Source organism: Rhodnius prolixus, unplaced genomic scaffold (assembly GCF_049639745.1).
Source record: "Rhodnius prolixus isolate KJV_2025 unplaced genomic scaffold, Rpr scaffold_9, whole genome shotgun sequence".
In the NCBI taxonomy this organism is placed as follows: Eukaryota; Metazoa; Arthropoda; class Insecta; order Hemiptera; family Reduviidae; genus Rhodnius; species Rhodnius prolixus.
Window position 1 is genome coordinate 26,161,835 of NW_027411604.1, and position 27,546 is coordinate 26,189,380.

Genomic DNA, 27,546 nt, shown 5'->3' on the forward strand with positions numbered 1-27,546 from the left:
TGCAGGTATTGTCTTTTATGCAATAACGTTTACAGACTTTTTTTTTAAGGTGTGTCAACATCTGAGGAATCTTTTTTAATGCACTGCGGCAATTGGATAGGGTCTCTTGTTTAACATAAGCTGTAAGAAGGTCCTAGGAAAAGAAAATATAAGGACTGGGCCTGCTGGACTCATACCTCAAAACCCTTTGTGCATTTATCACTGTACTAATCGCTTCTCTCACAATTTGGTAAAAAAGCAATAGTGCGAATTAACTCAGGTTAACTGTAGTACGGGGTAATAGAACATTTTTCAACAAATAAGGGGGGGAAAGAGGCATAGAGTCAAGGATGGCGGTTTGTGGTTGCATATTTAATAAACCCTCACTCAGATAGCGAATCATGCTTGGTAAAGGACTCTAATAGAAATCACCTTTAGATATCATAGATATATTTATTTATTTTGACATATACAGGGTGTTCATTTTAAGACGGCTCAAATGCATTTCATGCTTAAACGGTTAATCTGAGCAAAAAATGGTAGAGGAAAAATTTGATGCCCGTCACCTCTAGTTTCAGAATATGTGACTTGATTTTAGATTCCTGCCCGCATACGCGGCTGACACGCGACCAAAAGTCACATTCGCAGTTGACCCCTATTTTCATATACACAGTTTTAAAGAGTATAACAAGTTATGAAAGAAACCGAAAACCGCAATTCGATATCTTTAAAATTAAAGGTGCTAGGCCATTTCAAAATCTGGTATTTATTAATCATATTTCAATCTCTTAACTTGTTATCAAAGAGAAAAAAGAGCACGCCATAGATCATTTTTATGTATTTTTTCATCCCCTTTCTACTAAAAATATTGCCAAAGCAGTAAACCTTTTATTTTTCTTAATATCGGGAAATAAGTCGTTTTCCGAGTGATTTTTCTAAGATAAATCAAAAGTTAAGAGCTTTAGATGTTCTCAAGCATACACAAAAAGGCTAAAAATTAATTTTACATCTGTTACAAACAAGAAGGTTTAATAATTATTTGGTAATTTTGGGAGAATTGCGTTTAATTACCAAAAAATTGGAAACCTCCTGCGGCATATTTAAGTCATCAATTTCTTTCATTTAAAGGATCAAACTTATTCCTTAATTTATCAAATAATGCACTTTACTCAACTTGTGAATCATGTACTGCGCCTTCAAAGGTGCCTCCTCTGGCTCGCAAGCCAGGTTAGCCAGGAGGTTAACAACTGCTCTCTGTATCTGAGGAGCCACCTTTGAGTGAGGTTAATACTTAGCGAAATGAAGAAAACCAAACAGTGAGTCCTGAATTGATTATAGTAAGGGTTACCTAATTATGGTTGCTCTGTAGAATTTAAGATATTTTTTTTTTAAACCGGTAGTACTTTATGAGTCAATGTAGTTAAGAGAAACGAAGAACAACAATGTGATAACCACTTATTTCCTGCAGACACGTAACATTATGATTTAATTCTTTTTTTTGTTTTGTTTTAATATTACGAGCAATAATACTGAGCATCGATATACTTGTACAATAACTTGTAACTTTTTTTTTCAATAATACATTCAATTTATGAACATGCATGATGCTGCAATGCTCTCCCCCTCTTAAAGAACAATTTTGCCCCCGCTACTGCAGTAAACGTTAAACCCTTAGCGGGGTGTAGAAGTGTGGTATAGCAAACAAAACTTTTAGAGAGTGCTTGCTTCATTTGCAGAACTGTAGAAACTACAGCCACGTACAGTATTTACATACTTAGGTAACATAGTAGATTAGTACAAGATGTGGAATCATGTGGTAGGATTTGCTTGTCTAGTATCTACATTAAGTATTGCCATTAATGCACAAGATATCGAAATACGTAAGTATTAATTTCAATGAATGCTTTATTATTTAAAATTCTTTTATCTTTTTTGAACTATTAATATTATTTTTTAAATTAACTTAACAGATATCTTAGACAGTGTAGTAAATTGATTTTGCAATAGCAAAAAAATAAAAATTAACGGAAAGTAAACGCATATTTCTGCAAGAAGGCTTTCGAAAGTAAAAACCGGTAGTATTAGACGTAGGGAGGGCGATGACATTTACTCAGCCCGCGCGATTTATACAAGGAATAGTTAGACGGTCAGAATCGGTTTCACTTTCGTTTCCATATGTCTGGGTCAAATTTTATTCAGTTATCAATTAGATAATACAATTTTGGAATTTAATTTTACGAAAAGAAATATTTATTTAAGGTAAAAAATATTGAAGATCAAGCCTTGTTACTATTATGTATCCCATAAAAAGCTGAACAATATGTTTTGGAAACTTCAACATATCAGGCACTTAAGTGCGAGTCTTTCAGTCAGGGACCTCAGCAATACTGGCAAAGTGTAGCGAATTATGAAAGTTCGTTTATGCAGAAAGATCTTTTTGGTGTAGCAGTGTCTAGCATTCTAATTACGTGGCTAATATAACTTAGCCAATTTATCCGTTCATTTTTTAATTGGAAGACTGTTCTATAATATCTTAGTTTTTCCAAACACAAAATGGGTTTTTCATAATAGATTTAGATTGAAGAAATAGTGGATAACAAAGAGCCAAATCCACTTCCGACTTTAAGTTCTGTTGTGGCTCCCTTTAATGTCAATGATTGTTTAAAAACTTGATAAACAAGATAAAAGAGTCTTTTACAAAGTTTCTGATAAAGAATTCGCTTCTCTACTTCCTTGGAACGCAGAAAATTCAATGAAAGTTACGAAAATTGCATAAGGCTTATGTCCAAGTGTTAACTGTAGTATGTTTGGTTTCTCATCCATGCCACTATTGGCTCTTCGCTTCATGAATATCTAAATCTAGACGATGTATCTCGGGCCAGGCCACTCTGTCTTTGATAAGTCAGTTTATTAATTGCAACTGCATTCCACCCAAGCTGCCATTTTTTTTTTTTTTTGTGCATCCACCACTTTTATCAATCTGATTATATCTGTATCAATGCTTCTCTCCATCTATAGCTGTTCCTTTTGCTGCTGAATAGTTGTCACGGGTTTCGATATGGTCGAGGACCGAATATAGATGCCACACTAGTTAAAACAGTTTTCGAGATTGTACATTAGCGTGTGGTTACCTTGAATCATTCAATGCTTTGAATGCTTGAATTCAACTTTTTAATGAATTATAATCTGAACTTTATGGGATAAACTAAGAAAGATTGCTTTACATGCAACCTGGGGTAACTAAAAGTCTGGAAGTCTAAAGCGATCCACCATGTAGGAAATTATATTTTTAAGAAAGATATAGTGCTAAATTGAGCTGTTCCGTTTGATCTGTGACATTATTACCTGGATTCAAAAACTTTTCTCAGTTATCTTACGTTCTGCCCTGTATTTAGAGACTTTTACTATCCTTATGGTTGGCTATGCCGCTTGGGATAGATCTGTTAGTTTACTAAATATTTTAAGTCTACTGAAATTAACATAGTATTAAACCTCTTTCCTTTAAATTTGGAAAATCCCAGAGGGAATAATTCGACGAAGGCAATAAAATAATTCAAATATCCCAATAAAACTTAAATAATAATTATCAGAATTAATAATTAGAAAGAAAAAGGAGTACAAATAATTTTAGAAATTAAATAAATTATTTTGACAAGTTATGCTCATTATATATTGAAAATATTATTTAATTCAAGTTCTCACTTTTATCTAACCTCTCTTTTTTCAGCTAATAAACTTTTAAAACTGACTTTTAGAATCTTTAGGGAAGTTTAAATGAATCCACAATGATTTTTTTGAGAATTTTTAACGTAAATGAAAAGTTTAATCAAATACGTTTTGCATTCTAATCTAAATAAATTTACTTAAGAGCGGATTGTATATATTAAAAGAAATTAGGTCACTCAATCAGCTGTCTTTGCTTGTATTGTTTATTATAAATTCGGCTTCAGAGAAAAAGCTTATTTTTGAGTTTAAATTCAATTGTCTGAGTTTTAAAATCTTCTCCTTACCAACAGAGTTTTTTTTATTATCTCAATCTTAAAATTCTAGCGTTAAAATTAGTTCAAACTAAGGAATGAATTAAATTCGTAGACCGGCATGAACCTTTAGTCCATTTCATCATCCAGCATCATCTAAAAAGGGAGAGAGGCCACTTCTTTAGGGTTTTGGACTCCAAAACTCTCCCCAGCATCCACAAGTCTTGGGCAAATCTTGAGTACAATGGTTTAACTTTACCTTATCCACATGCATTGACAGGCTCTTCAAAGTTTCCCAATTGTACTTATGATCTAGCAGAACTATTTCCTTATAACAGTGATGGCGAACCTATGCCTATGAGTGGCGAAGGTGACACGCCAAAAAATTATAGTATTTGACTGGCCACATTTACGACGGTCCTAATACAATCAATGCTTACTTCACTGGCACTGCGGTCGGTCGCGTTTCGCTTGCTCCCCAATAATTAGTAGAGTCAGTTTAAAAAAAAAAATTGATGTCTTGCAGCTGCAACTTGCTGAATTTCAAAATACCATCAAGAATCACAAGTATTTGCCCTTTTTAGCAGCAAACTTGAGTACCAGAAAAGAAAATCGTTTGAGGTATGAGAGTGTTTGACTGTCTCTTTTATAGGTCATTCTCAGCACTCTAAAAAACCCAACCATGGCTTTATTCTTCGTTCTTTTATGAGATCTTATTCTCGGCGATAAAAGAACTCAAGGATGTTGCTTGAGGGTATTGCACCAAATATCACTCTTCAATTGAAGATTTAAAAAGTGCAATTTGCATAAAAAAAAAGTCACTAAATAGGCTTAGTAAGATTAAAAAATAAGAAGCATGATTCATTCTTACGATTTTAAATATATATATATTTACTAGGGTTGCAAATGTAACAAAATTATAGATACTTCTAGATGTGCTATGGAATCCGAGATAAGCTAGGTTTTTACCTTAATGTTGGCACACAACTCTTAAGTTGACGCTAATACTGTCCTAAAAAAAAAAAATAACTTTTTTAATGTGTTAATTACTTAAAAGTATACAAACTTAGCAGTTCGCATCACATAATATTAAAAATGTAAATCGTTGAAATTAAGATACAGCACTCAATTTGATTGTCAGATTTCCTATTAGAAAATAAATCCATTTACTTCATTAGTCAAGTGCATTTATCACTAGAAAATAACATTTTTGGGATTAATCTGGATAATTTAAAATCAATAGTGGTTCATTCTTACTTCATTCACAAATAACCACCTTAACTTTTTAAAATCTCATATGGAAGTATTCAGACACTTCTTATAGTTAACTGACGGATTTTTAAAATAATAAAATTCAGATTATAGTTGTTTAATTTTCACAGACATTGTGCAACTGACCATTCTTTTAAACAGCTAATTACAGTAAAACCAAAATGGAAAGGAAAGATTGAAATTATTAATATCTCTTCTCCATAAATATTGGGCAAGAACTGGATTGCTACTTTATTAAATGTAAAACCAAACTAAATGTTGAAATAGAAAAATAGTTTACAATCTACGAAGGTATGTAGTAATAACGAGTAATGTATGTAGATGTAGAACATCCTAGTTGGGTTTGCGCTGAAAGTGAAAGTAACTGCTATAGCTCCAGTTAACATTGCCTATTAGAGCACCAAGTTATTAATGAAAACTCAATTCCGCCTTTTCAAAGTCACAGTTCATAATTTAAATATTATATAATAAGATCTAATGAATAATGAGCACGTTGTAACCTTTAATCATAGGGCGTTGACTTTATGCAACAGATAAATGGTTTAATTATTCCACCAATGCCCCTGACATTAATATATTCTATCCAATAGAAAAGAGAAGAAACTTGCATAATTAATTAATAATAATTATTATTATTCGAGTTAATGTAGGATTTTAAAAGAAGTTCAATTACTTAAAAGTAGTCGTTTAGTAGACAGTTTCCATTGCCTGTTAATTGGAAATTATTTTAATTTGGCCTTTGTAGACAAGAAATTAATTTAACAAACGCATAAAAACTTTGTGGACTCATCAACTATTTCTTTCAATGCTGCTGCATCCTTTGCTTGTTATTTATTTATTCTTTATTTATTCAAAAGGGTTACAGGGAAGGTGTACTTTGGCATTTCATCCAAAATATCATTTCAATGATCTCTTAAACTTCCCACCGTTCAGATAAGTGATATTCAGCGCTTGTTTAAAATTCTTTTCATTAAAATTGCATTTTAAATTACGTTTCTAAGTATGGTTTATAAAAGTTGTCCTAATCTCTAATATATAGTTTACAAATTTTAAGTTAGAAAAAATAAATAAATGAAATAAAGTTAGAATTACAGTAGAATAGTTCTCACACCAAAATTGTTGTTACCTATTTTAATGCAACATAGAAGTTTTTTTTTATGTTTGCTAACATTTGTTTTGTGTTTTCAATGTTAGTTAACATTGAACTAACTGTTTACAGGTAGTGTGTCAAGAATAATGCTTGAAATAAATCTCACTACCCTTGTATGTTTCTCAAAATTAATTTCTTTTTCTGTAAACTTTAGAAATTGAAAATAAAAGCATGATTATTGTTAAAACGTACAATAAGTTTTTGACATTTTTATCTCTTTTTTTGACTGAATTAAATTTGAATAGCAATTCTAGAGAAAATGAAGAAAAGTTAGATCTGAGATTACAGTTTTTTTCAGCGTAATCTTAACAAAAAAAAAAGGAAAAAAAAGTCCACTTGTTTTATCCCTTTCTACTAATTTTCTGTACAATTATTTCATTATACTTTTAGTAAATACTGCTATTCATTTTAAGTCAGTGCTCGTTTTTTTTTTCTCTCTCTCTCCATACCTGATCGGCTTCAGATTTCCATTCAATCTAAGTTCGCCTCAAACTTCTTTAGTGTTCTAAAGCTTATGGACTCTACAGCCATAAGCAGCACCAATACCTGGTTTTTATTATAATTTTGTAAAAGAGGAAATTTAAACCTACTTTTCCTTCTAAAAAATGGGAGCTCACAATAAATGTTAATAATTTATAAAAATAATTAAGTAAAATATACAAAAGAATAATTTCTTCTGTGTCGAACAGATAATTACAGTTTGAATGTATATTTCAAAATATAATAATAATGCAACAAAGAAAAAATTATTAGCTGTCTGTAATTATTCTGATGGCTGACTGGTTGTCCTTCGTCGAAATGTCCTTTACAGAAAATTGTTCTAGTTTTCAAATACTAGATGTCCGCTATAAAATTAGAACCTATCAATGTTTTTGAATATACAAGTCCTTAAGAGACCAAATCTTAAACTACTCATCCTCTTAAAAGAGCTTAATATTAATTTTAGTTTTTATCACACCAAATTCCATTTCTGCTGGATCTAGAAAATTTGGCAAATCATCACTAAAACTGTACGATAATTAGACTTGGTCAAACACGAACTTCCATTACCATCTGGGATTCTTTTGCATCAGATCCAATTAAAGTTCTTAGATTGAACAAGTTTGTGCTCTATATGGTATATTCTGTATATTCTTTTGGATATTCTGTACCAGCACACTCACTAAAAATATTATTCCATAGTTTGGGAATAACTCAAAAACATTTTTTTTTGGAAAAAACTTACAAAAAAAAATTGCAAAACTTTCATTCACGTTTTTAACTTTATTTCATTTACAATTTTCTGATAGGATCAATTTTATAGATTACACATATGTAAAATCGTTTGAAGGGTTTGAATGAGAGTCATTCAACGGTGACCAACATGAGTCAGTTAATACAAGATGAAATGAAATCGATTCATGCCCTCTTCTATCATGCGATCAGGTAATAGCGAGGCTATCGACAATTTAGCGTTAAGAAAGGATTCGAAAAGAAGGTAGTTACGGGTTTAGTGTTGAGATGGTTTGGAATACAATTTGGAGTAATGGCATTTGGCTTGTCAAGAACTAATGGTATTTTTTGTCAGGTTAGATTATTTACTTTGAAAGGTTACTATAGAACATATGATTTCCCAATTGTCGGAATTCAATGAGATTAAGTTCGGGGCGCTTTACTTTACACACAAGTATGCCCGAATTTGGGCTACTTTGAGTTCTTGTTCTGTTTAATAAAAGTAATTAGATTCATTTGTCGAGTAGTCTTTTGAGGCTTTACACTTCTCAGATGAAAATGGATCTTAAAAACCCAATAATGTTTTTAGACAATTTTTTAGGAAGTAATCAGCACAACGGCCATCAATAACTTCGTATGATTGTTGTTATTTGTATAACATATTTATAGATTCAAATTTCAATGCTAAAAATAGACTCCTCTGTAAAATATAAAGAAGATAAACTGTAAAGATGGCACGTGCTCTTTTTACAAGTAATTTCCGTGTTAAGCCAATTGTTAGCCATAAGTGGAATGACCGTATCTTCCTTCCAAAATTTATTAAGTAATAAGCCATTAAACCCTACACCGTTTATCTAAACATACTCTATGATTATTTATTAGCTACGTTTACGCTACGATCAGAATTCAGCATTCAAATTATAACTAGATAATTCTGTTAAATTGGTGTTATTGGCATTAAGTTTTATCTTAAACTTTAAATATTTTCTTTTTCTATTTAATTAACTCATTATTGCTCATACTGAGCTGTATTAGTTCTGTAAACAAAAGGAACTTACCCAAAGGCTTCGGTAGAGGAAGTGCTTATTCGTAAATAAAGAGAAGAAGATTACCAATATTTGTGTGTAAACACAAACACAAGTAATAATTTTGAATGTGTAAACATTTAATACCGGACATATTTAACAATCGAATGTTGCTATTATTTGAAAATATTTTCCCCTTTTATCAGCTGTTGCGTACATTCTATGTAAGTGATTGACTTGGTACATGCATGTGTCACCCTGTAAGAGCCAGAATATCTCTAGAGGAAATGATTTCAAAGATCTTAACATAGATAAATAGCAGGTACCAGATTTTTTCAAAATATATTATTTCGTTTATTAAGTACTTATTTGAAAAAGAAGTTTATTGCACTTCTCTATCAGCATTGTGCTTCTATATCAGCCGTAACAGATTAATAACGTACAGCTTCCCTCTAAATTAAGATATCTAAGTATCTCAGAAGTTGGGAGGCATCTACAGAATGCATATCCCTCTTCAAAACCCACCCAGAATTCAAATTCTTTTTTGAATGATTTCATCATTCAGTTTTTATCAGACATCATTACTTTGCTTGTTAAATTCTCCACCAACTCCTCAAGGAATTTGCAAGTGCATTAACAAGATCTAACTTAAACAGTATGCAAACCCGTAAGTATTTTTCAGACTTCTTGTGGTTATACTTACCGAAACAAATCTTCGTTTGCCGTGGGCCTGGAAGGTCAAAGTATAGTACAGCTTCACCCTACTTTCTGAGGCTCCTTCTGGAGAATCCTTTCACCATGCAATGGTTTAGGCCTAACTGCCTACTGCTTTAAATATTTATATCCTGTAACTAGGACTCCGGAAAGAAGAAATCGTACTTATTTAAAGTTAAATTGGATCTACTCTTCCTCCCATATAAAAGCAACGTTTAACTCCCCGTCGTTCTTCAATTTGTAAGCAATAAGTTGTAGGAATTGCGATCATAATATATGCATTTCCCAAGGAGATAAAGCGGTATTTCACCCTTCTGGGCACATTTCCTGCACAGCGGTCTCGTAAGAAGTATCTACCATGAAGACGTGTTCTAAATAGGCAATGCCCTATGACTAGGTCTGTGATCTTCCTTAGTTCGACTTCCGTGCGGCTAAAGACAATGTTTTCAAAATTCTTTAATATTAATATGTTCGCATTATTCAACAGACAGGCCTTGATGTCAATTTAACATAACCTATTATTTTTTCATTACTACTTTCCTTTCTCATTATTCATATTAATTAATAATTATCTGCTTTATCTTTTAATTTTTACACAATGAGTTTATTAAGTAATTAAGAGAAGAAGCAAAAAGTTGTAAAAAAATACAAAAAAAAATTTACAACATAATTGCAATAAGCAGAAATCGTGTGACTTTTTTTACATTTTTTGTTATAAATTGTTATTGTTTATTTAATAACAAAAATGACAGAATAATAATGTATTTTGTGATGTGTTCACAGCGCCTTACGTGAAACACTGCAAGGGAAGTGATCCACAGCTAATAGAATGTTTAATTAAAGCATTACATCACATTAGGCCATATCTAGCTAAAGGTAAGTGAGATTATTTCATGTTAAAACATCCATTAAGTTCACCGTTTCGAGTATCAACACGATATTCTAATATTTCTTTATCTTCTTTAAGCAATTAAAGTACAATTATTAAACTGTTGAATACAGTTGCTTAGCCAACAACTGTTGTAAACTTGATTATGAGCCTTGTAATGTCTCATAGCATTATTTGTAAGTACAGAGTAGCACCTAATTGGTTCTCAAACTTTTTAGTTTAGAGTGTCAAATCTGTCAAACTTCGATTCCTAATTGCGATTTTTACACCATATGTTTTGCGTCTCTTATTATGAAAGAGTCATTTATTTTTAAAAAAAAGCGAATGAATAAAGAATTTAAAATTCAGTGACTTATCCTCGACTTCAGCACTTAGTCTACCCAAAATATTCCCCTCTCTCCAAATAAAGTTATCTTCTTGTAATTATTTTTCTCTGTTCCCCCAAAAAAACGTTTTTTGCTCGCACAATGCTTTGATTTAAACGCTCTACTATAGTTTGAACATTCTCCAAGGTTTCTCTCCGAAAACTTAGTCTCTTGCAAATGCACATTTCTCTACTAGTGAACAATAAAATGATTGAGGAACTGGTCTATGCTTTGTTTGACTTCGGAAAGTGGCGCCCATTGAGTACATCACCCAGACCATTTGAATTAAAAAATCCTTTTAAAACGCTATTTCTTTTCAGAAAGTCATACTATTTTCTTGTTCTAGTCCCATGTATGTAAGAAACTGCACAATTTTGTTTAGATATGACAGTTATTTACAGATAAACATTAGACGTTTAACTGTATAAAACACTGTGAAGAGACCGCTACCATACCTACCCATATAAAACAACTATACTACTGAGTCGTTGTATAAAATAACTAAAAAACAATTGTTTATAATTGAAAGGTGTTTATGCAAACAAACAAAATTATTAACATGTGCCCGGAATAGCATTGGCATCGGGCAAGTTGAAAATGGAAAAGTATATAATGCACAAATTACTTTTCTGTGTTGTTGCTTATTATATATTCAGTAGTGAGTTGTCATTTAATTGAACATTATCAAAAATGTCCTTATCAATTCATAATGAAAGGGAAATATACTTAAAGACACATACATTTAGTTACTTTCTGCCAATGGACTTTAACGACACTAATAATAAAGCCGTATAAAAAACATTTGTATTATATTGACAAATATAATTGTCTTATTTATGTCTTTTGAAATAATGTACTTATATCTTTTCCGATTGTAATATTAGTAGATTTCATTATAAGTAACAAACAAGTGTAACTGTAGTATTGAAAAACAGTTACAATTTGTTTGTAAAACAGTTTGTTGTTTATTATAAAACTGGAAATAATGAAGACGACTTTACAATAACAGTTTTGCTGCGTTAGTTAGCTTTCTCTTAGAAGAATCATGGTGAACAACTTTCACTACTTACAACTTGAGTTTTATATTGTTTGCACTTGTCTTCTTTCGCTTTGAATGTGTGTGTGTGTGTTTTTTTTTAAATGCAACTGACAACTCTCCAGATAATTAAAATAATATGTCCAAATAATAACTTATACTTCTTCGTTATTTTTAAATAGACCAACCTAAACAAACCTTGTATGAAGCGCTATACAACTTTTCTTATTACAATTAGCAACTTTCTTCCGGTTTCATTTGATTAATAAGTGTTTAGAAATTAAAAGTTGGGCAGCGAACCTCTTTTTGGTTTACCTCTGAAGATTTTCAAAAAATTTGGTTACTTTCAAGAATGTAGTTAGTTTTTTTTTTGTGTTTAAATAAGTATTTCTTTATTTATCTATTATTAAAATACGAGGGTCGTTTGAAAAGTCCGTGCAAAGTCAGAGAGATAGCACTACTGGCGCGTATCGAGGTTATGTTTAGTTAGTAGCATCTGTTGGAAGAACACACACCAAGTTTCAGCCAGATCGGTCTATTTCTTTGTGTTTGGCATTCGTTTGAATCGAGGAAGTCGAGTGATTTTCAAAAAATGGACGAAAAAGAATTTCGTGTGTTGATTAAACACTACTTTATGAAAGGCAAAACGCCTCAGGAGACTAAAGAGAAGCTTGATAAACATTATGGTGACTCTGCACCTTCGATTAGAACAGTTTATAAGTGGTTTCAAAATTTTCGGAGTGGCCATATGGGCAGAAGTGACGCTGAACGTTCTGGACGCCCTGTTGAGGTTACTACTCCAGAAATCATTGATAAAATCCATGATATGGTGATGGATGACAGAAGAGTGAAGGTGCGTGAGATTGCTAGTGCTGTGGGCATCTCGAATGAACGGGTAAATAATATTTTGCATCAACATTTGGACATGACAAAGCTATCCGCAAGATGGATGCCGCGATTGCTCACGCTTGACCAAAAATGAAATCGTGTGAAGTGTTGCAAGGACGGTTTGCAGCTGTACCAGAAGAATCCGCAGGACTTTAAGCGTCGTTTCGTCACTGTGGATGAAACATGGATACATCACTACACTCCTGAGACCAAAGAACAATCTAAACAATGGGTTACCAAGGGGGAATCTGCGCCAAAAAAGGCGAAGACCGTTCCTTCGGCCGGAAAGATTATGGCGACTGTCTTTTGGGATTCGCAAGGAATAATCCTCATCGACTATCTGGAAAAGGGTAAAACTATTACAGGTGCATATTATTCATCGTTATTGGACCGTTTGAAAACCGAGCTGCAAGAAAAACGCCCACGATTGGCCCACAAAAAAGTCCTTTTCCATCACGACAACGCACCAGCTCACACCTCAGCAGTTGTGGTCGCAAAATTAATGGAAATAGGGTTCCAACTCGTTTCACATTCCCCCTATTCTCCAGACTTGGCTCCCTCGGACTACTAATTGTTCCTCAATATGAAGAAATGGCTGGCGGGAAAAAGATTTTATTCAAACGAGGAGGTGATTGCAGAAACGAATGGCTATTTTTCAGACTTGGACAAATCCTATTATTCGGAAGGGATCAACAAACTAGAGCAGCGTTGGACGAAGTGTATAAGCCTAAAAGGAGACTATGTTGAAAAATAAAAAAGGTTTACCCCAAAAAATTAAGTAGTTTTTATTTTTGCACGGACTTTTCAAACGACCCTCGTATATCTGTTCCAGCTTGTACCAATCGTTTTCAAATTCTGTAACATGTTATTGTACATAGACTAAGGCCAAACGAATATTTCAGAAATGGAATTGCATTCGTGTTGATAAGCTAGAAAAGTGTTAAGGCCACTGAGCTCTGATTGCAGCACTTGAGATAGTTTTATTTTGAAAAAATACCAATTTTTTTTTTTTTTATCTCCTAATAAACAACGAGCCTGAATCCCTAAGGTATTTTTGTACGCTTTACATTGGTACATCGGCTCAATGTACTCTTTAATGTGCTTGAAATCCTTGATACTCTTGTCCTCTCATAGTTGTTAATTTCCTGCAGTTATTGTTATATCTTCCATACTATTACAATCCTTCACAAAGAACACCTAACCTGTCTTAACTCTTCTTGCATTCATTCTATTTATACCTAAATTCCATTATAATTGCTAAAACTTAGTTTTAGTTTTAGTGCAAACCAGGTTACGTTCCAGCAATAGTTAATTTCCAATCATGCTGGTAATTAACTATTGGGGTACTTTACTGAAACAATCAAATCATTATAATTGTCACTAACATCATTAAAATAGAACATTAAATAATTTTATTCAATATATATTATTCAAAATAAACGAAAGTACTTTTCTTTTCAGTGTTTTTTGATTTTTTTTTTGTACTATTTCATTGTAAACGTATTTAATTTTTTAAATACACAAAATGGCAAGGCCACTGATAATAAATAAATAACTAAAAGCAATCTACTGAAATACAATATGCGTGTTTTAAAATGCTGGTGTTTATTTTAAACGGCTGGAGAGTAACAATGTATTTAAGATATTAGAATTCCATTTAAACGATGTAGTTTTTAGATAAGATCATCTATCAATGGTGAATGAAAATGAACAAAAGCTTTTCATTATTTCATTAAATTGTAAAAGATAAAAATATTAAGTGGTAATAAATTATTTATTAAATTTTGAATTATCAGGCGTCAGGAAGATTGCACAAGATGTGTGGAAAGTATTTAGAAATGTATGGTCTGTTCTCTTGTAGGACAAGGCATCGTGATGGCTATCATTTGAATTTCTCTCTGCTAAAGTGGCCATGGTTTGAGAACAAAAAAAATTGTTGATACTGAACCATGTTAGCCTCATTGGATCCATTGGTAACCAAAGCAGTCAAAATCACAACGTCTCAAAAGATCTTTGTGGCGCTAGTAATGTTCATTGATTGTCTGTAAGGTGTCCACTGTACGTAAATGAGAATGAGGCGGCGAGCTAGGATTTTCGTTTAATGGTAGGCTAAAATTATCCGGCAAACATTTCAGTTACCGCTGAAGGCTCTTTAAGCATTGTTTGTGCTGTAGGAATTAATTCAAGGGTTGGATACGTTAAAAATGCTGGGGTGTCCAGTTCAAGAAACCTTTAAAATTGTCTAATTAACTTCACCCTAGGGAAATATTCTGAATAACAAGCCAAAATAGAGATAACTTTATATATTATGACTCGTACGTCAATCACAGTAAAAATTCCGATTCGCTAACTAAATTTCTCACTTCCATTTCAGAATGTGGTCGTTTTGGTAATGCTTGATTAGATTTTTTAGAGAGATTAACTATACCTTTAAGATATCAAAAAGATTTAAGATATCAAAGGATGTAGATCTCTGTGAAATGCACATTAATGCGTAGGCATGAGCTTTTGTTTTGGGTTTAACTGGGTAGGCTAAACCCTCTTGAATATCCTACGAATTCTGGCTGAAATCTTTTGGCCTGAAAAATACCTACTTGTACTTCATGAACACTTCATGAAACAGGGAACAAAAGTTGGCCAATGAAACATTCAAATTTGATAAAAATTTAATAATTCAAATTGAAAGAACTACGAGGTTTTGTCAATTTCACAGTTTTATTGTGTTTTGATTGTTCACATCTTTTGCATGCATCCAAGCTTCTACAACAATTCCCAACTTTTTTTTATTGGCCACTAGGCTGAAGTGGTTATCTATCTTTAACCCAACCCTGAATATAATACGTAAAATTTGGTAAATTCCGTTTTTAGAGAGTTCTAAATCAAAACAAAACTATGGTAGAATTGTTTTGTCCAAGAGATGTAAAACTAATCGCTAATTTGTTTTATATTAATGATATTTACTATTAATCAAACCTACCATTACCTGCGTCATAGAACAAGCATAATCACAGACAATATCTTAATTATCTTATTACAAATGATCATTTTCTAATTATGCGCAGTAGCATGATTGCAACAAAGTGCATTTATTTTTCTACATTTTCCTTTAATAAATAAAGCATTTAAATAGAGTATTTGATTATTCATGTTTATACATGACTTCAATGAAATTCTCATTACAAGAGAATCCACCAATGAAAGTGATTCTCTTTTATCATTCAGTCAATGAAAGTTGGATGTTCAACAGCAAACTTGAGCATTTTAATGCAATTCATAGAACATGTTGCATTCATTTTGAGTAACAGTCAATGCTGTAACACAAAGCAATCGCCAATAACGTGAACATTTATTTATTTCACTGGGGAACGCCGATAAAAGTACCTTTTTTTAAAAAATGCTATTTAAAGGCTAAAGGCCATTAAAAAATGTTTAACTCCTCATATATCTGGTAAAATGGATTAGAGTTAAAATAGGGTGGGTTCATGTTAGAGAAAATGATAGTCTATACCTCGAGATTAAAGTCATTCGGCATGCCATTTCTTTTGGTATTTGGAAAATTAACAATAAATGTACGATACCAACATTTTGGGAACGTGCATCGAAAAGAGGTTTTAAATAAATTAAAATTTAATAAAGTAAAGCTTGATTTTATCTTTGGAATCAATCGAAAAATCTATTTCTCTTTTCTATACAACTAAAGTTAATTCCAAATTTCGACTAGCTGTGCCGTTACGAAATCATGCAAAAGGAGGAGACATTTTTGTGACTGAGTGGACATGTAGCCTTGAAAATTATGTGCGTAACATTTGTATATATATTTCTTCATTGATTACAATGCTCCTGACGACTGCAAAGCGGGTACTGTTTATTAAATAACAAACCTTTCTCTTATATTTCTGGCAAAGGGTGATCCCTTTGAATTTTGGAAACTATTGACGGAATCCAGTAATCAGATCAAGTCGAAACAGGAAAGAACACTGTCACAACTTTCTTTTCACTAAGTTTATTAAAATGTATGGAAACCTATTTGTACTAAAAAGATAGTTGATTAATAACACGTTCACTTCCATTGACGAAAGAATTCCTCAAAAAAACTTCTATTCAGCAAAGAAGCATTCCTAGTCTGCGAATTGTCTTTAAATTTGAAGTGTTAACCACAAATATAATCCTTACTGATATATAATGGGAGATAATTCCATTTATTATTATATGAAACGGCACTTCAGAAGGATTTCCCAAAACTCCTTCGTCCTGAAGAGTCTTAATCAAATTTTCATTTAAAAATGTTTTAAGTAAAGTTGATAGTACTAACATTATGAATTAAAAAATCATCGTAGGTTCTTTTTTCACAAATCAACTGGAAAAATCTATTCAATTGATAAACGTCCAAATACGAAACGGAAAGGCAGTTTATAAGCACTTACTTTTTCGTAGTTAGGAAGTATTCTAACTAAAAACAGATATTTCAGGTCAAACGTAAATCGGAATTTCATTCTAATAAAGTCCAATACTTTCATCTACGCGAGGAATTATAGAAAGCAAAAAGGCTTGAGGCTGCTTCTATTAACCACAAGATTGAGTTCATTTTTGAGTTTTATATATTTGGCAAGTCCTAGCCAGAAATAAGATAAATTGTCATAATTTTTGTATATTCTAATGTTGAACTTAAATGAAGTATTTATTTTTATAGCTGTTGGGAACAGAATTCTATTAAGTAGTGTTATCAGATTCAAATAAATAGAAGGCTGTTTATTCTAAGAGGTTATCAATCAAGAAATTCGTTCGAACAATCCCCCACTCTTTTTTTTACTTGCGAATGAAATAGTAATTTTTGGAAGAATTTAATTGAGTTTCTACAAAAAAAAAAAGTGGATGCGAGACTCGATCAAATGATTCACTGTTTATAAAATTATGCTGCCAGGTTTCATTTCAGAATTCAGTTAAGATTCACATACGTACAAACACATAATTTTCTAAAAACCGCTTTTCTTTAGTCAGCGAACCTTAAATGATTAATTTCCGGTGAAAATCAATTCGAAAGTTCGCTAAGAACGCAAGCAATTTCCTGGTGAAGCAATAGGAGAAAGTAATTAGAAAAGAAGAGCTAAGAAATTTGCCTAAAATATTTGAATTCTAACCTGTTTTAGCAAGATATATATTTATTTAATTTTATTTTGGTTGCAACACAGAAAATTAAAACAAAATTAAAAAAAACAAAACAAAAAATGGGTTAATCACATTTTAATGTTATGTAAAAGGGAAATGCAACTATCTAACCGGTCACCCAGCATGTGAAAAGTTTCGAAAGAGATTTTTAATATTTCGAAATACTTTAATAGTGTCTTACAGCTAACTTGGCTAGCTGAATATCTATTTACGTGCCGTTTTATACTAATATTGATTTTAAATAAAAATAAAATGAATTTATTTTCCTAATTCTCGAGGTAAATGTTTAGTTAAGTGTAGCACAATGTAATGACTTTACAAGTAGAGTATAGAATTGCATCTCATTTATTTTAACTAGAAATTATTCCAGGGTGTAAAACATTTGGAGAGTTTTAATCTATTTTATTCAATGAAGCCATTCCAATACCTGGCAGGCTAAAATTCGTTTTTATCCTCATCTTCGAAAGAGGCGTTTTATTCCGAGCAAATATTGAGTTCAAGTTTGCAGGTGCTTTGTACAAACTATCTCACCGCTAAATTCATTCATTATATAAAAGTTTTTTTCAAAACTTTATGCTTTTAACAATAAAAGTAATTTTTTTCAAATAAAGTAGCATAAATTTATGACAACGGTGGATCACAGTACATTTTTGATGTCAGTATGCAATACGACCTACAATAAAATTCATCGTCCGCACTTAATGCTCTTTCATTGAGCCTTAGTTTGCTGGAAACGAAATCACACCCATACTAAACTATTATATCTACTTATAAAATATTTAAAAAGTACTGAATTGCACTTGTAATTTATAGCCCACTTTCAAAATTGTTACAGTTAACTTGGAGAAATATGTTCTTTTAAAGAAAATATATCAATTCTACGAATCTAAATTCATACTATTAATAGTTAAAAAAAAAAAAATTAAAATTAAAAACTACAGATGTTTCAATTTTACATAGATGAATCTTATTCAGCGAATATAGCGCTTTCTCTTGAGGAAAAAACAAATCAATCCGTTAATCATACAACTAATTGCAAAAAATGTTCATTCAAAGTCGTAGCTATCATTAGAATTTTTTTTTCAGCAATATTCAAATGGAAAAATAGCTTTAGTATCCACGTAGCCAAACCCATATTAAGTGCAGTAAGTGCTGCTAATTCTAGACAATTACATGTTCATTTTCTCCACGTGTCAAGTTTTGCCTTCACCAAACAATATAAACAATATTATTAAATACAAATAATATATGATCTTGCCAATTAAATTTTATTTCTTTGCTCAAACTACTAAAAAGAAATTATAAAATTTCATCACTAACATCAATGGTAGAGCCAGAGTAGGTAATTTTGTCTAGAACACTTATTACTTATCATTTCCTTAACTTTATTGCAATTGCTGTAATCCTTAATTATCGGTTAGTTAGTATGTATTGCGAACTCAATGAAATGCAACACACTTCATTAATTTAAAAACGTACAGAAAAAGTAGGATTATGTTAGATGAATATTAGATGTTAACAGAGAATGGAAAGTGCACAGCAGTCTAAAAGACGACTGCTTAAAGTCAGTGCTGATTGTAGAATGACGACTTTTACTTAAAATCTACAATGAGTGATTATTAGAAAGGATATGGTGTAGTAATGGAGTTAACCTATTTGCAATACACAAATAGTATCCTAATTCGAAAGGCGTTATTGAACTGAGCAAATGTGGGCGATTAGTGAAAATTTTTTCCTTGCCTGTAAGTCTAAAATAAATTAGACCATCTTTTACAGTTCATAACATTTAATTCAATAACAAATATTTGCTAATGTAATCATGTTCATAGTTTCTAAAAGTATTTAAAATTATTATTTTAATGATTGAGTTAGAGGTAAAAGATTGCTAACAAAATAAAAGTGTTGCATGCAAAAAATTATTGTGCTTCAAAATAAAAGTTATGACCAAATCGATAAAATCCTTAATTTAAGAAGGAGAAGGTTGCCAATGTCCGGCCAGAGAAAGTTATTTGGAGAATAATTTATTTATTATATCTATTATATAAAAAATTAGCGATAAGTCACTTCTTTCTTAATGACTTTACTCATGTTCTTTTCCTTGGCCTCTTCTCCTTCATCATAATTTACGTCATAGAGGACAATTTTAATTGTAGACATGATTATTTGTTTGCCGAATGGAATTCTCTACATCTGCCAACGCTTACGGGTTCCTTGAGAAGATCTTTTTTCCTAAAAACGTTTTGGAGTTTTAGAAATGGACGGGTAGAAAGCATGCAAATTTTGATATTCAAAGGTTTAAGAAAATATCTGACTAGTAATAAATCATAGCTAGTAAAAATTACTTCGCATAAAGCAGTATATTTTACTTTAATTTTTTTTGTTTTTTGACTGCAGCGGATCTATCCGAAATCTAGAGGATCTGTAAGATATCAACAATGAATTATTTGCATAGTTTAGCTGAAGATTGTATGAATTGCAGTGCATTACTAAACAAAAAGAAGGAATATGTTAGCAGAATCTGTGCCCATCGTTAAGTGATATAAGTGGTACAAGGAGACATGGGATTGGGTACTCATATATTAATACTGAAATACAGAAATCAATCAGTAACTGGAGTGCAGGGTTCATTGTAGTGGAGATATTTAGAACTTCGCTACGCATTTTCATTTATGATATTTCAGTAACTTATGAAGGACGTTCAATTCATTGTAAAAAAAAAATGCTTGCAACCGAAAAGTACTAAATGTGGCAATAAGGTCGAATACAATAATGTGCTAGCTCCATTCTAAATACATAGTAGGTTACAGTGATGTAATAGAACATTGTTTAATATTGTATAGTTTGTACTTGTAAACACACGCACCACATAAACATGCATTTAACAGACATAACATATAAGTTTTCCAAAATACTACACATCTTAACACCAATAATTTGTCAATGGAATAAGACACTTTGACTGATAGTAATTATGACTCCGAAGATTTAATAAATAAAAATAAATAGATGTGGGGCAAAAAATAATTTATACAATGGATAATAATATCTCCTGAATACTGAATACCCCTTCTAAAACTCAAACACAGTATTTGTCCAGTGTAAGTATAGGAAAAGAGTTTAATTTCCATAATTCGTTTCACCAGTATATAGGGATTTTTAGAATTAAACGCTAATTAAGAGTTCTTTTTATGAACTTTAAGTAAAGCTTTGGAGTGTAAAGTGAAGAGTTGGTGCAAGATTATTTTCCAAAGAGATTGTGAAATTATTTTGGAGTAAACATGGGCGAGAAGACTTTTATTATAAAGATCTTAAACATAGTTTAAGCTTAGTAGCTTATCAACTGTATTTTTGAAGGTCATATAAGGTAATAAAGTTTGGTAACTTTTCCTTCATATTTCAAATTGCTGTATCTCCTGTCCTATTGCTATAAACTCTGCGAAAATATGGACAATTATAGTAATCATTTAACTTTATAATTATGCTCAATTGCAGCTTTTTAATTGTGTTTGTGAAGGAGATATAAGGTGATAAAGTTAGGAAGCTTTACAGTTCCTTGATATTTCGAATTGCTGTATCTCCTGTAATGTTTGTGTATTCTTGGTATAAATATGGATAAATTAGTACTCATTTACTAAGCGTTTCTAATCTATTATCACCGGTGAATCTTTTATTTCGAAAATGAAATTTACCTAACATAAATTACGCTCGTACTTTATGGACGAAAATTACGAAAACCTTTAACATCAATTACGTTGTAATAGTAGTAAAACTAATTGTAAAATAAATTTTGTATTTTTTCTATTTTCCTAAACCTACAGATCCATACCTAGCCAACCTAATGAGTATAATATATTCCAGTCAAACAATAACAATATTAGAAAAAAAGAAGAAGGAATTTCAAGTAAAAGCAATGACGGTTTTTCATTTTTCTTTCTATTTAAGAACCTATACTTCTGTAAGTAGCCGACCTTATGTATACACTATACACCTGACTTACAAATGCAAAGTTAGAAATGGAAAATAAAAAGTTTGCAGTAGAACTAATGAAGATTTCCCATTTTCCTTTTTTATCTGAATATTTACATTCAAAACTATCCCGCCTAATGTGTATAATACATGCTTAGCATAAAAATACAATGTTAGAATCAGAAAGCAAGGAAATTTCAGGAAAACTACGGAAGAGTTTGCATTTTTCCCTTTTATCGCAACCTCCACATGCAAAACTAGGCGACCTAAAGAGTACAATTTTTGTTTGGCCTAAAGATATAATGTTAGAGAACGAAATTAAGGAAATTCTAGGAAAACAAAGAAAATTTTTGTATTTTTCTCTTTTTTCTGAACCTTTGCGTCCAAAACTAGCCTAACTGATGTGTATAATGTAGTCCAACAGACAAATGCAAAGACAGAAACATAAATAAAAGATTTCCGGTAAAACTAATTATGATTTTACATTTTTCTCTTTTATCTGACTCTCTAAATCCAAAACTAACCGATCTAATGACGCCGACGACTTGCAAGAGATAAGTGAATGAGTTGTGAAACAAATATCTCACTAATTAAATAAATTAAATAGTTTTTGACCATCTCATAGTTGTCATTATTATATTATTTATGTTTATATGTATGAATAATAATTAATTCATTTTTGAATTTTCATTGCAAAAAGTTTTTGTAGCGGGTCGAATCTATTAGATATACATATAATTTCATAAGCGGCCCGCAGGCTAATAAAGAATTTCCAAATTGGTTCACAAGATCATGGTGGTTGGCCACATCTGCTCTAAGATAACCAAGTAAAAATGGTGTTCGAAAACAAAAGCCCTAAGGGCCCATTTAAGAACCATATTTCTCCATTAAAAAATATTATCAACTTAATAATTAATTGACTATTTAACTTTTTAGGCATCCCGGAAATTCAAATGCCCGCTGTGGAGCCATTCCGAATGGATGATCTGTCACTTGCACTAACTTCAGGACCTAATGGTTACAAGATAGTGCTCAGGGACATGGATATTTATGGTTCCAGCAATTTTACTGTCACCAAACTCAAGTAAGATTGAAGCTTTCTTCCTGATCAATAATAATAATTCCAATTTTTCATGATATAATTCAGTTTTTTCCTAAATAATTTTATTATAAATCTGTTGGGTACCGTTAAATAAAAATAAAACATTAATTTTATTCAAAACTAATATTGTTCGACCACAAAACAAAACCATGATTTCATCCTTAATAATTAATTCATCTTCCACTAAATTATCTATGTGATCAATTTATTTTTAGAGACCTTGAACTTTGTTTTAATGGTTTTGCACTTCAGACGTTTAATAAATCTTGAACATTTATATATGCTTATCATCTTTAACTAAAATAATTTATGTGATATAGGTTGGGACAAAATGGAGGTCCGTTTGAAGCTAAGATCAAAATACCAAAAATGAGTATCGATGCCAGGTATACCAGTAGCGGAGTTTTAATTATTCTGCCAGCAAGTGGAAATGGAACTTTTAATGCTAATTTAGGTCTGTATTTACGGATGAACAATTAAAACAAAACTTAAGGTTATTGTATTTTATTTATTTAATAATTTGTGATGCATTTAGGCTCTACAAATTGGTACAGTGCAGATTGTTACAAAATATCAGAGAAGATATAAATAAGAGATAAAGTTTTCAATAAACTAAATAATAAATGTTTCAACAAACTAATAAACTTCTTAAAAAATTAAATGAAATCGAACTCATAAACAAAAGTTTAAACCAAACACAGAAAATAATTTTATAGCACTTATAAATCAATCATTTTCTAATTAAGGTAAAAATGTTTGACAGATATTCCTGCTGTTTAAAGGCTACTAAATTCCATGTTTCCAATTATATTGGTACTGTCTTCTGCCAATCTTTTTTATCCATTTAAGTGGCTAAATTTTTTTTCTTGCTCTGTGTTTTTTGCAAGAGTCATTTTTCTCTACTACATAATGAGTTTGTTCTTTATTTAAGAGCTTTTGATACATTTAAAGCTCTAAAAAAAAACCTTATTAAGCAAACTGACGTCTTTCGTTGAGCAATTTCACTCTCTACTATAGATAAAAAACAGCAGCTGGCTAATTCTTATTACATTACATGTTAAGTTAATAGATGTAATATACACTCTTCAAATTACGAAAATTAGAATGGTTATTTATCAGTCATGAATTTTAATTATGGAGAGGGCCAAAGTAGGATTTATTTGGCAGTCAATTTGCATGTCTGATTTAATTATAAACTGTTTATTAAGTAATCAGAACATAAATGTAGGCGGGTCTTTTTCTTAGTAATTTAAAATTGTTGGAATTTTGCTTAATTAGAACAATTTCAAAATGTATATTTTACACCTGTATTTCCCTGACGTTCAAAATTGCTATCACTCAAATTCAATGTAATGTGAGCAAAATAACTCAAACAAAATCAATTCTTACTAAGAAATCATTGAAGGCAGCATGTTCCTATCAAAATTTGATCAAAGCGCTGTTGGGTTTCTGAAATTTTCTCGGCTCCAGTTTTCTTTGTCCTCGGAATACCATTACCGATACGCACAACACACACGTGCACCTTAACATACACATTAAATGTAAAATTTCCCCAGGAAAATAGATTTTAATTACAAATGCCAAGTTTCATTTAAAACAATAATTTAATATAATTATATTTTCTTCTAGGTGACATATTAGCAACTGTAAAAGGATCTGTCAGGGAAGTGAATAGAAATGGAAAAGCCTACTTACATGTAGACAAATTAGACGTTGATTTAACTATTAAAGATGCCCGGATGTCAGTCCATAAAATATTCAATAATAATAGAATATTAAGTAAGTGAATATTAATATCAATGGCTTTTTGTAATAAAACGTAGTTTCTTCATACTTCCCAACCAAATTTTCTGGTAAGGGATGAACTTTTTTTTTAAAAAAAAAAGAATTTGAGGCATACTCAAGTTCACACGAGATAGCTCCTTCTGAAATTTGAGCTCTACTTATTGTGTGTGTATAGTTGAAACCATATCAGAATATGAAATAGGAAAGAAAATAAATCAAAGGTAGGCAATAAACAGCATTGTAAATAAAATAAATAAATAATATTTCTGCATTTTTTGATAGGCTAGGCATGCATTTTTTTTAAAGCTGCTAGAAATTCGTAAGAGTAACCTGCAAAATATAATTATTATTGTGGTGCTATTATTATTATTTTAAACATATACATTTTGCTAATTTTTAATTAGAAGAGCAAACTACTTGTTCCCTCCATAGTTTAGGGTCCAGTGCAGTAATTGTTTAAAATATGTAATTATTTGCGATCTATTAACTTTGAGTATTTTATCTACCTTGGCCTCATTTTGTATTTTTCTTAAATTATTAGTTATGGAAGTTTTAAACATCTATTTTAAAAGTAGGACTACAACTTATTGCTGTTAGAACTCCTTCAAACTCATTTAACTTTTTCTTTCTTTACTCTCACATTTTTCATTGAAAAGTAGTAATAAAATTGGGTATTTTTGCTGTAAGAATATTACACAGAATGTATAAAACAGTACTTTGTATTGATTAGTAATATAGCAGAATTCCTTGCTCTTAAAATCTTATTTCTAATGAATCATCTAAAATTATTTTTCCCCAAATAATCCTCCAAATAAATAATGTTTTTTATTTTTTATTTTTTTAATTCAAGCCACATCAACATCTGAGATTCATTGGCACCCAAATCCTACTTTTAGTGAACTACCAACCTGTGAGTGGACGTTTAGTGAAAATAAGTAGTTAACTTTGTCGGTTTTTTTTATGAAGTACTCCCTTCATTTACGATAGACATATTTCTTATCTAATGTATTAAGAATTGCAATTTATTATAAAAAACATATTAAATACTTCCATCTGCAAATCAGATTTTTTAAGTCGTTTGAAAAAAATTCATAACGATGAAATCGACAAGTTGCACATTAGTTTTGTCGAAGAAGATAACTTCACTTTCTTGTTAAAATATTTTAGTTAGGGAGAAAAAAATGAAATGACAGATGCCTTTATATCCATTAAGATTAAATAATTATTTTGTTCATTTTTACAGCTGAGGCGACAAATCTTTTCTTACGTGAAAATGGTCAAGAAATTTTACGAATAATGATGCCACAACTAAGACAAAAATTAGCAGCAGTATTTAAAAGAGTTGCAAACCAATTACTTAGTAATGTACCTGTCGAAGTATTTTATACAGAAGATTAATTTTTTTGTTTTGTTTTTCATTTAAGTAGATGTGAACATTGTATTTAGCTGTATCCTATCATTTACATGTGCAAGTTTTATTCTAAACTAGTTTTAAGAATAGTTATATGAAAATTACCAATGAAAATTTAGTTTATTTTATTAAATCGCTGTTGAAGGAGAAATTCTATCCAGCGTCAAAAATTTTAGTTTAATAATTTAGTTTATTAATCAATATTTAGTTCTAGTTTATAAATCAACCGCCAGGATGTTTTCAGAGTGCAGCAATTACAATAAAAATTACAAGTACTCTCAAAAATATTTAGTTTTCAAATGAAATCAATGAAATATTTACAACCAAACGAAGATAGTTTTTCTTTAAAACTTTAAATTAAGAAATTATAAAATTGCTCGGTGATCTATTTTTTATACCATAATAAAATAGTGCTTAATACTCTAATATCCATTGTCATAAAATTAGAGAGAATCCAGTTAAGAGGTACTTAATATATAAAAAGTAATTGGTAAATTAAGTACTTTTTAAATAATTATATTTCAAAGTAATTTCAATTACTTATAAAGAACAACTGAAATTTGTAAATTATTTATGCAATATGTTAGATTATTTAATCAAACGAAACAAATTGTGATATGTTGTTTGATTGTGTTTTTCTTTTCTTCTTTAAAATTTGTTTAATTTAAGGATTAAATTATTTAATTTTTCACATATTCAAATTTGAAACTTTTAAATTAGTTTTGTTAGTTTTGTACAGATGCTTTTTCTCATTTATTTGTAAAATATAATAAACAAAAATTGTTATATAAATAAGAAATAAACATAGATTCTTCTACTGGAATGTATGTCATTTAGATTTTTGAAACAAATTATTACTGTAAATATTGCAACTTATAACAGAATTTTCAGATTATTGCCAGCAATATCTATCAGATATTTTTTGAAACCCAGTATTTCCTCTTTCGCCGTATTAGACCATCTATAATGAGCAAGGTGTTAAATTCCACTGGCTCAGCTCCAAAGAGAATCACAGTAGCTCTTATTTGGCCAAATTAATAAAACCCTCGTTCCCTTGATTTTCTGTTCCAGAATGACTTTCTTCGGAGCCAAAGAACTCTTCTGCCAAAAAAAGTTTTTGCTCACTTTGATAAGTAATTTGCCAGCATTTAATTTTTTCATCGCAGTTTGACTCACCGCAGCTTCTTACCTTACGTTTCTCATTTATACTCTGTAAAGAAAAGTAAAGAAGAAATTGAAAAAGTAAATCATTGCCTATTTTTCGGTTATTTATAGGCGTCAAGCAAACATACTTTATTATTAAGTTTTGATACTAAACATTAAATAAAAATTCAAGACCTAGACCGGCAACGGAACCCTGCACCACAATAATACATCTTATTGAGCCTGCCTCAATTTTGACCGCTCTACTATCGAGAAATTCAATGAAGATTGTGAAGAAGCCAACTAAATCATGTTCATAAGTAATTATATAAATTACTGTTTACTATTCTTCCTCAGGAACTTGTTATAGGCTGCAGGAAAAGATGCTTAAAGTTACGATTGAGTGTAGCACACTCATTTAAAGCAGACTATCCTTTTCCTGTTTGGTAAGCAAGAAGTAACGATG

General features: G+C 30.9%; 1 protein-coding gene across 1 annotated transcript; it reads left to right on the forward strand.

Annotated features, from left to right (window-relative positions):
- Positions 1–1,391: 1,391 nt before the first annotated feature.
- Jhbp1 (Juvenile hormone binding protein 1) lies at positions 1,392–26,166 on the forward strand. Its single transcript, XM_074127724.1, has 6 exons — positions 1,392–1,859; positions 10,113–10,205; positions 22,576–22,723; positions 23,062–23,195; positions 24,371–24,520; positions 25,770–26,166. Exons 1-6 carry the CDS (start codon positions 1,781–1,783, stop codon positions 25,922–25,924), a joined length of 759 nt encoding a protein of 252 aa, XP_073983825.1. The 5' UTR covers positions 1,392–1,780; the 3' UTR covers positions 25,925–26,166.
- Positions 26,167–27,546: the final 1,380 nt, after the last annotated feature.

Excerpts from the sequence above, each read along its gene's own strand:
- Jhbp1 (XM_074127724.1), top strand. The coding sequence starts at position 1,781 with ATGTGGAATCATGTGGTAGGATTTGCTTGTCTAGTATCTACATTAAGT. Across the intron at positions 1,860-10,112 it reads TGCACAAGATATCGAAATAC|CGCCTTACGTGAAACACTGC; the intron begins GTAAGTATTAAT and ends ATGTGTTCACAG. Across the intron at positions 23,196-24,370 it reads AACTTTTAATGCTAATTTAG|GTGACATATTAGCAACTGTA; the intron begins GTCTGTATTTAC and ends ATTTTCTTCTAG.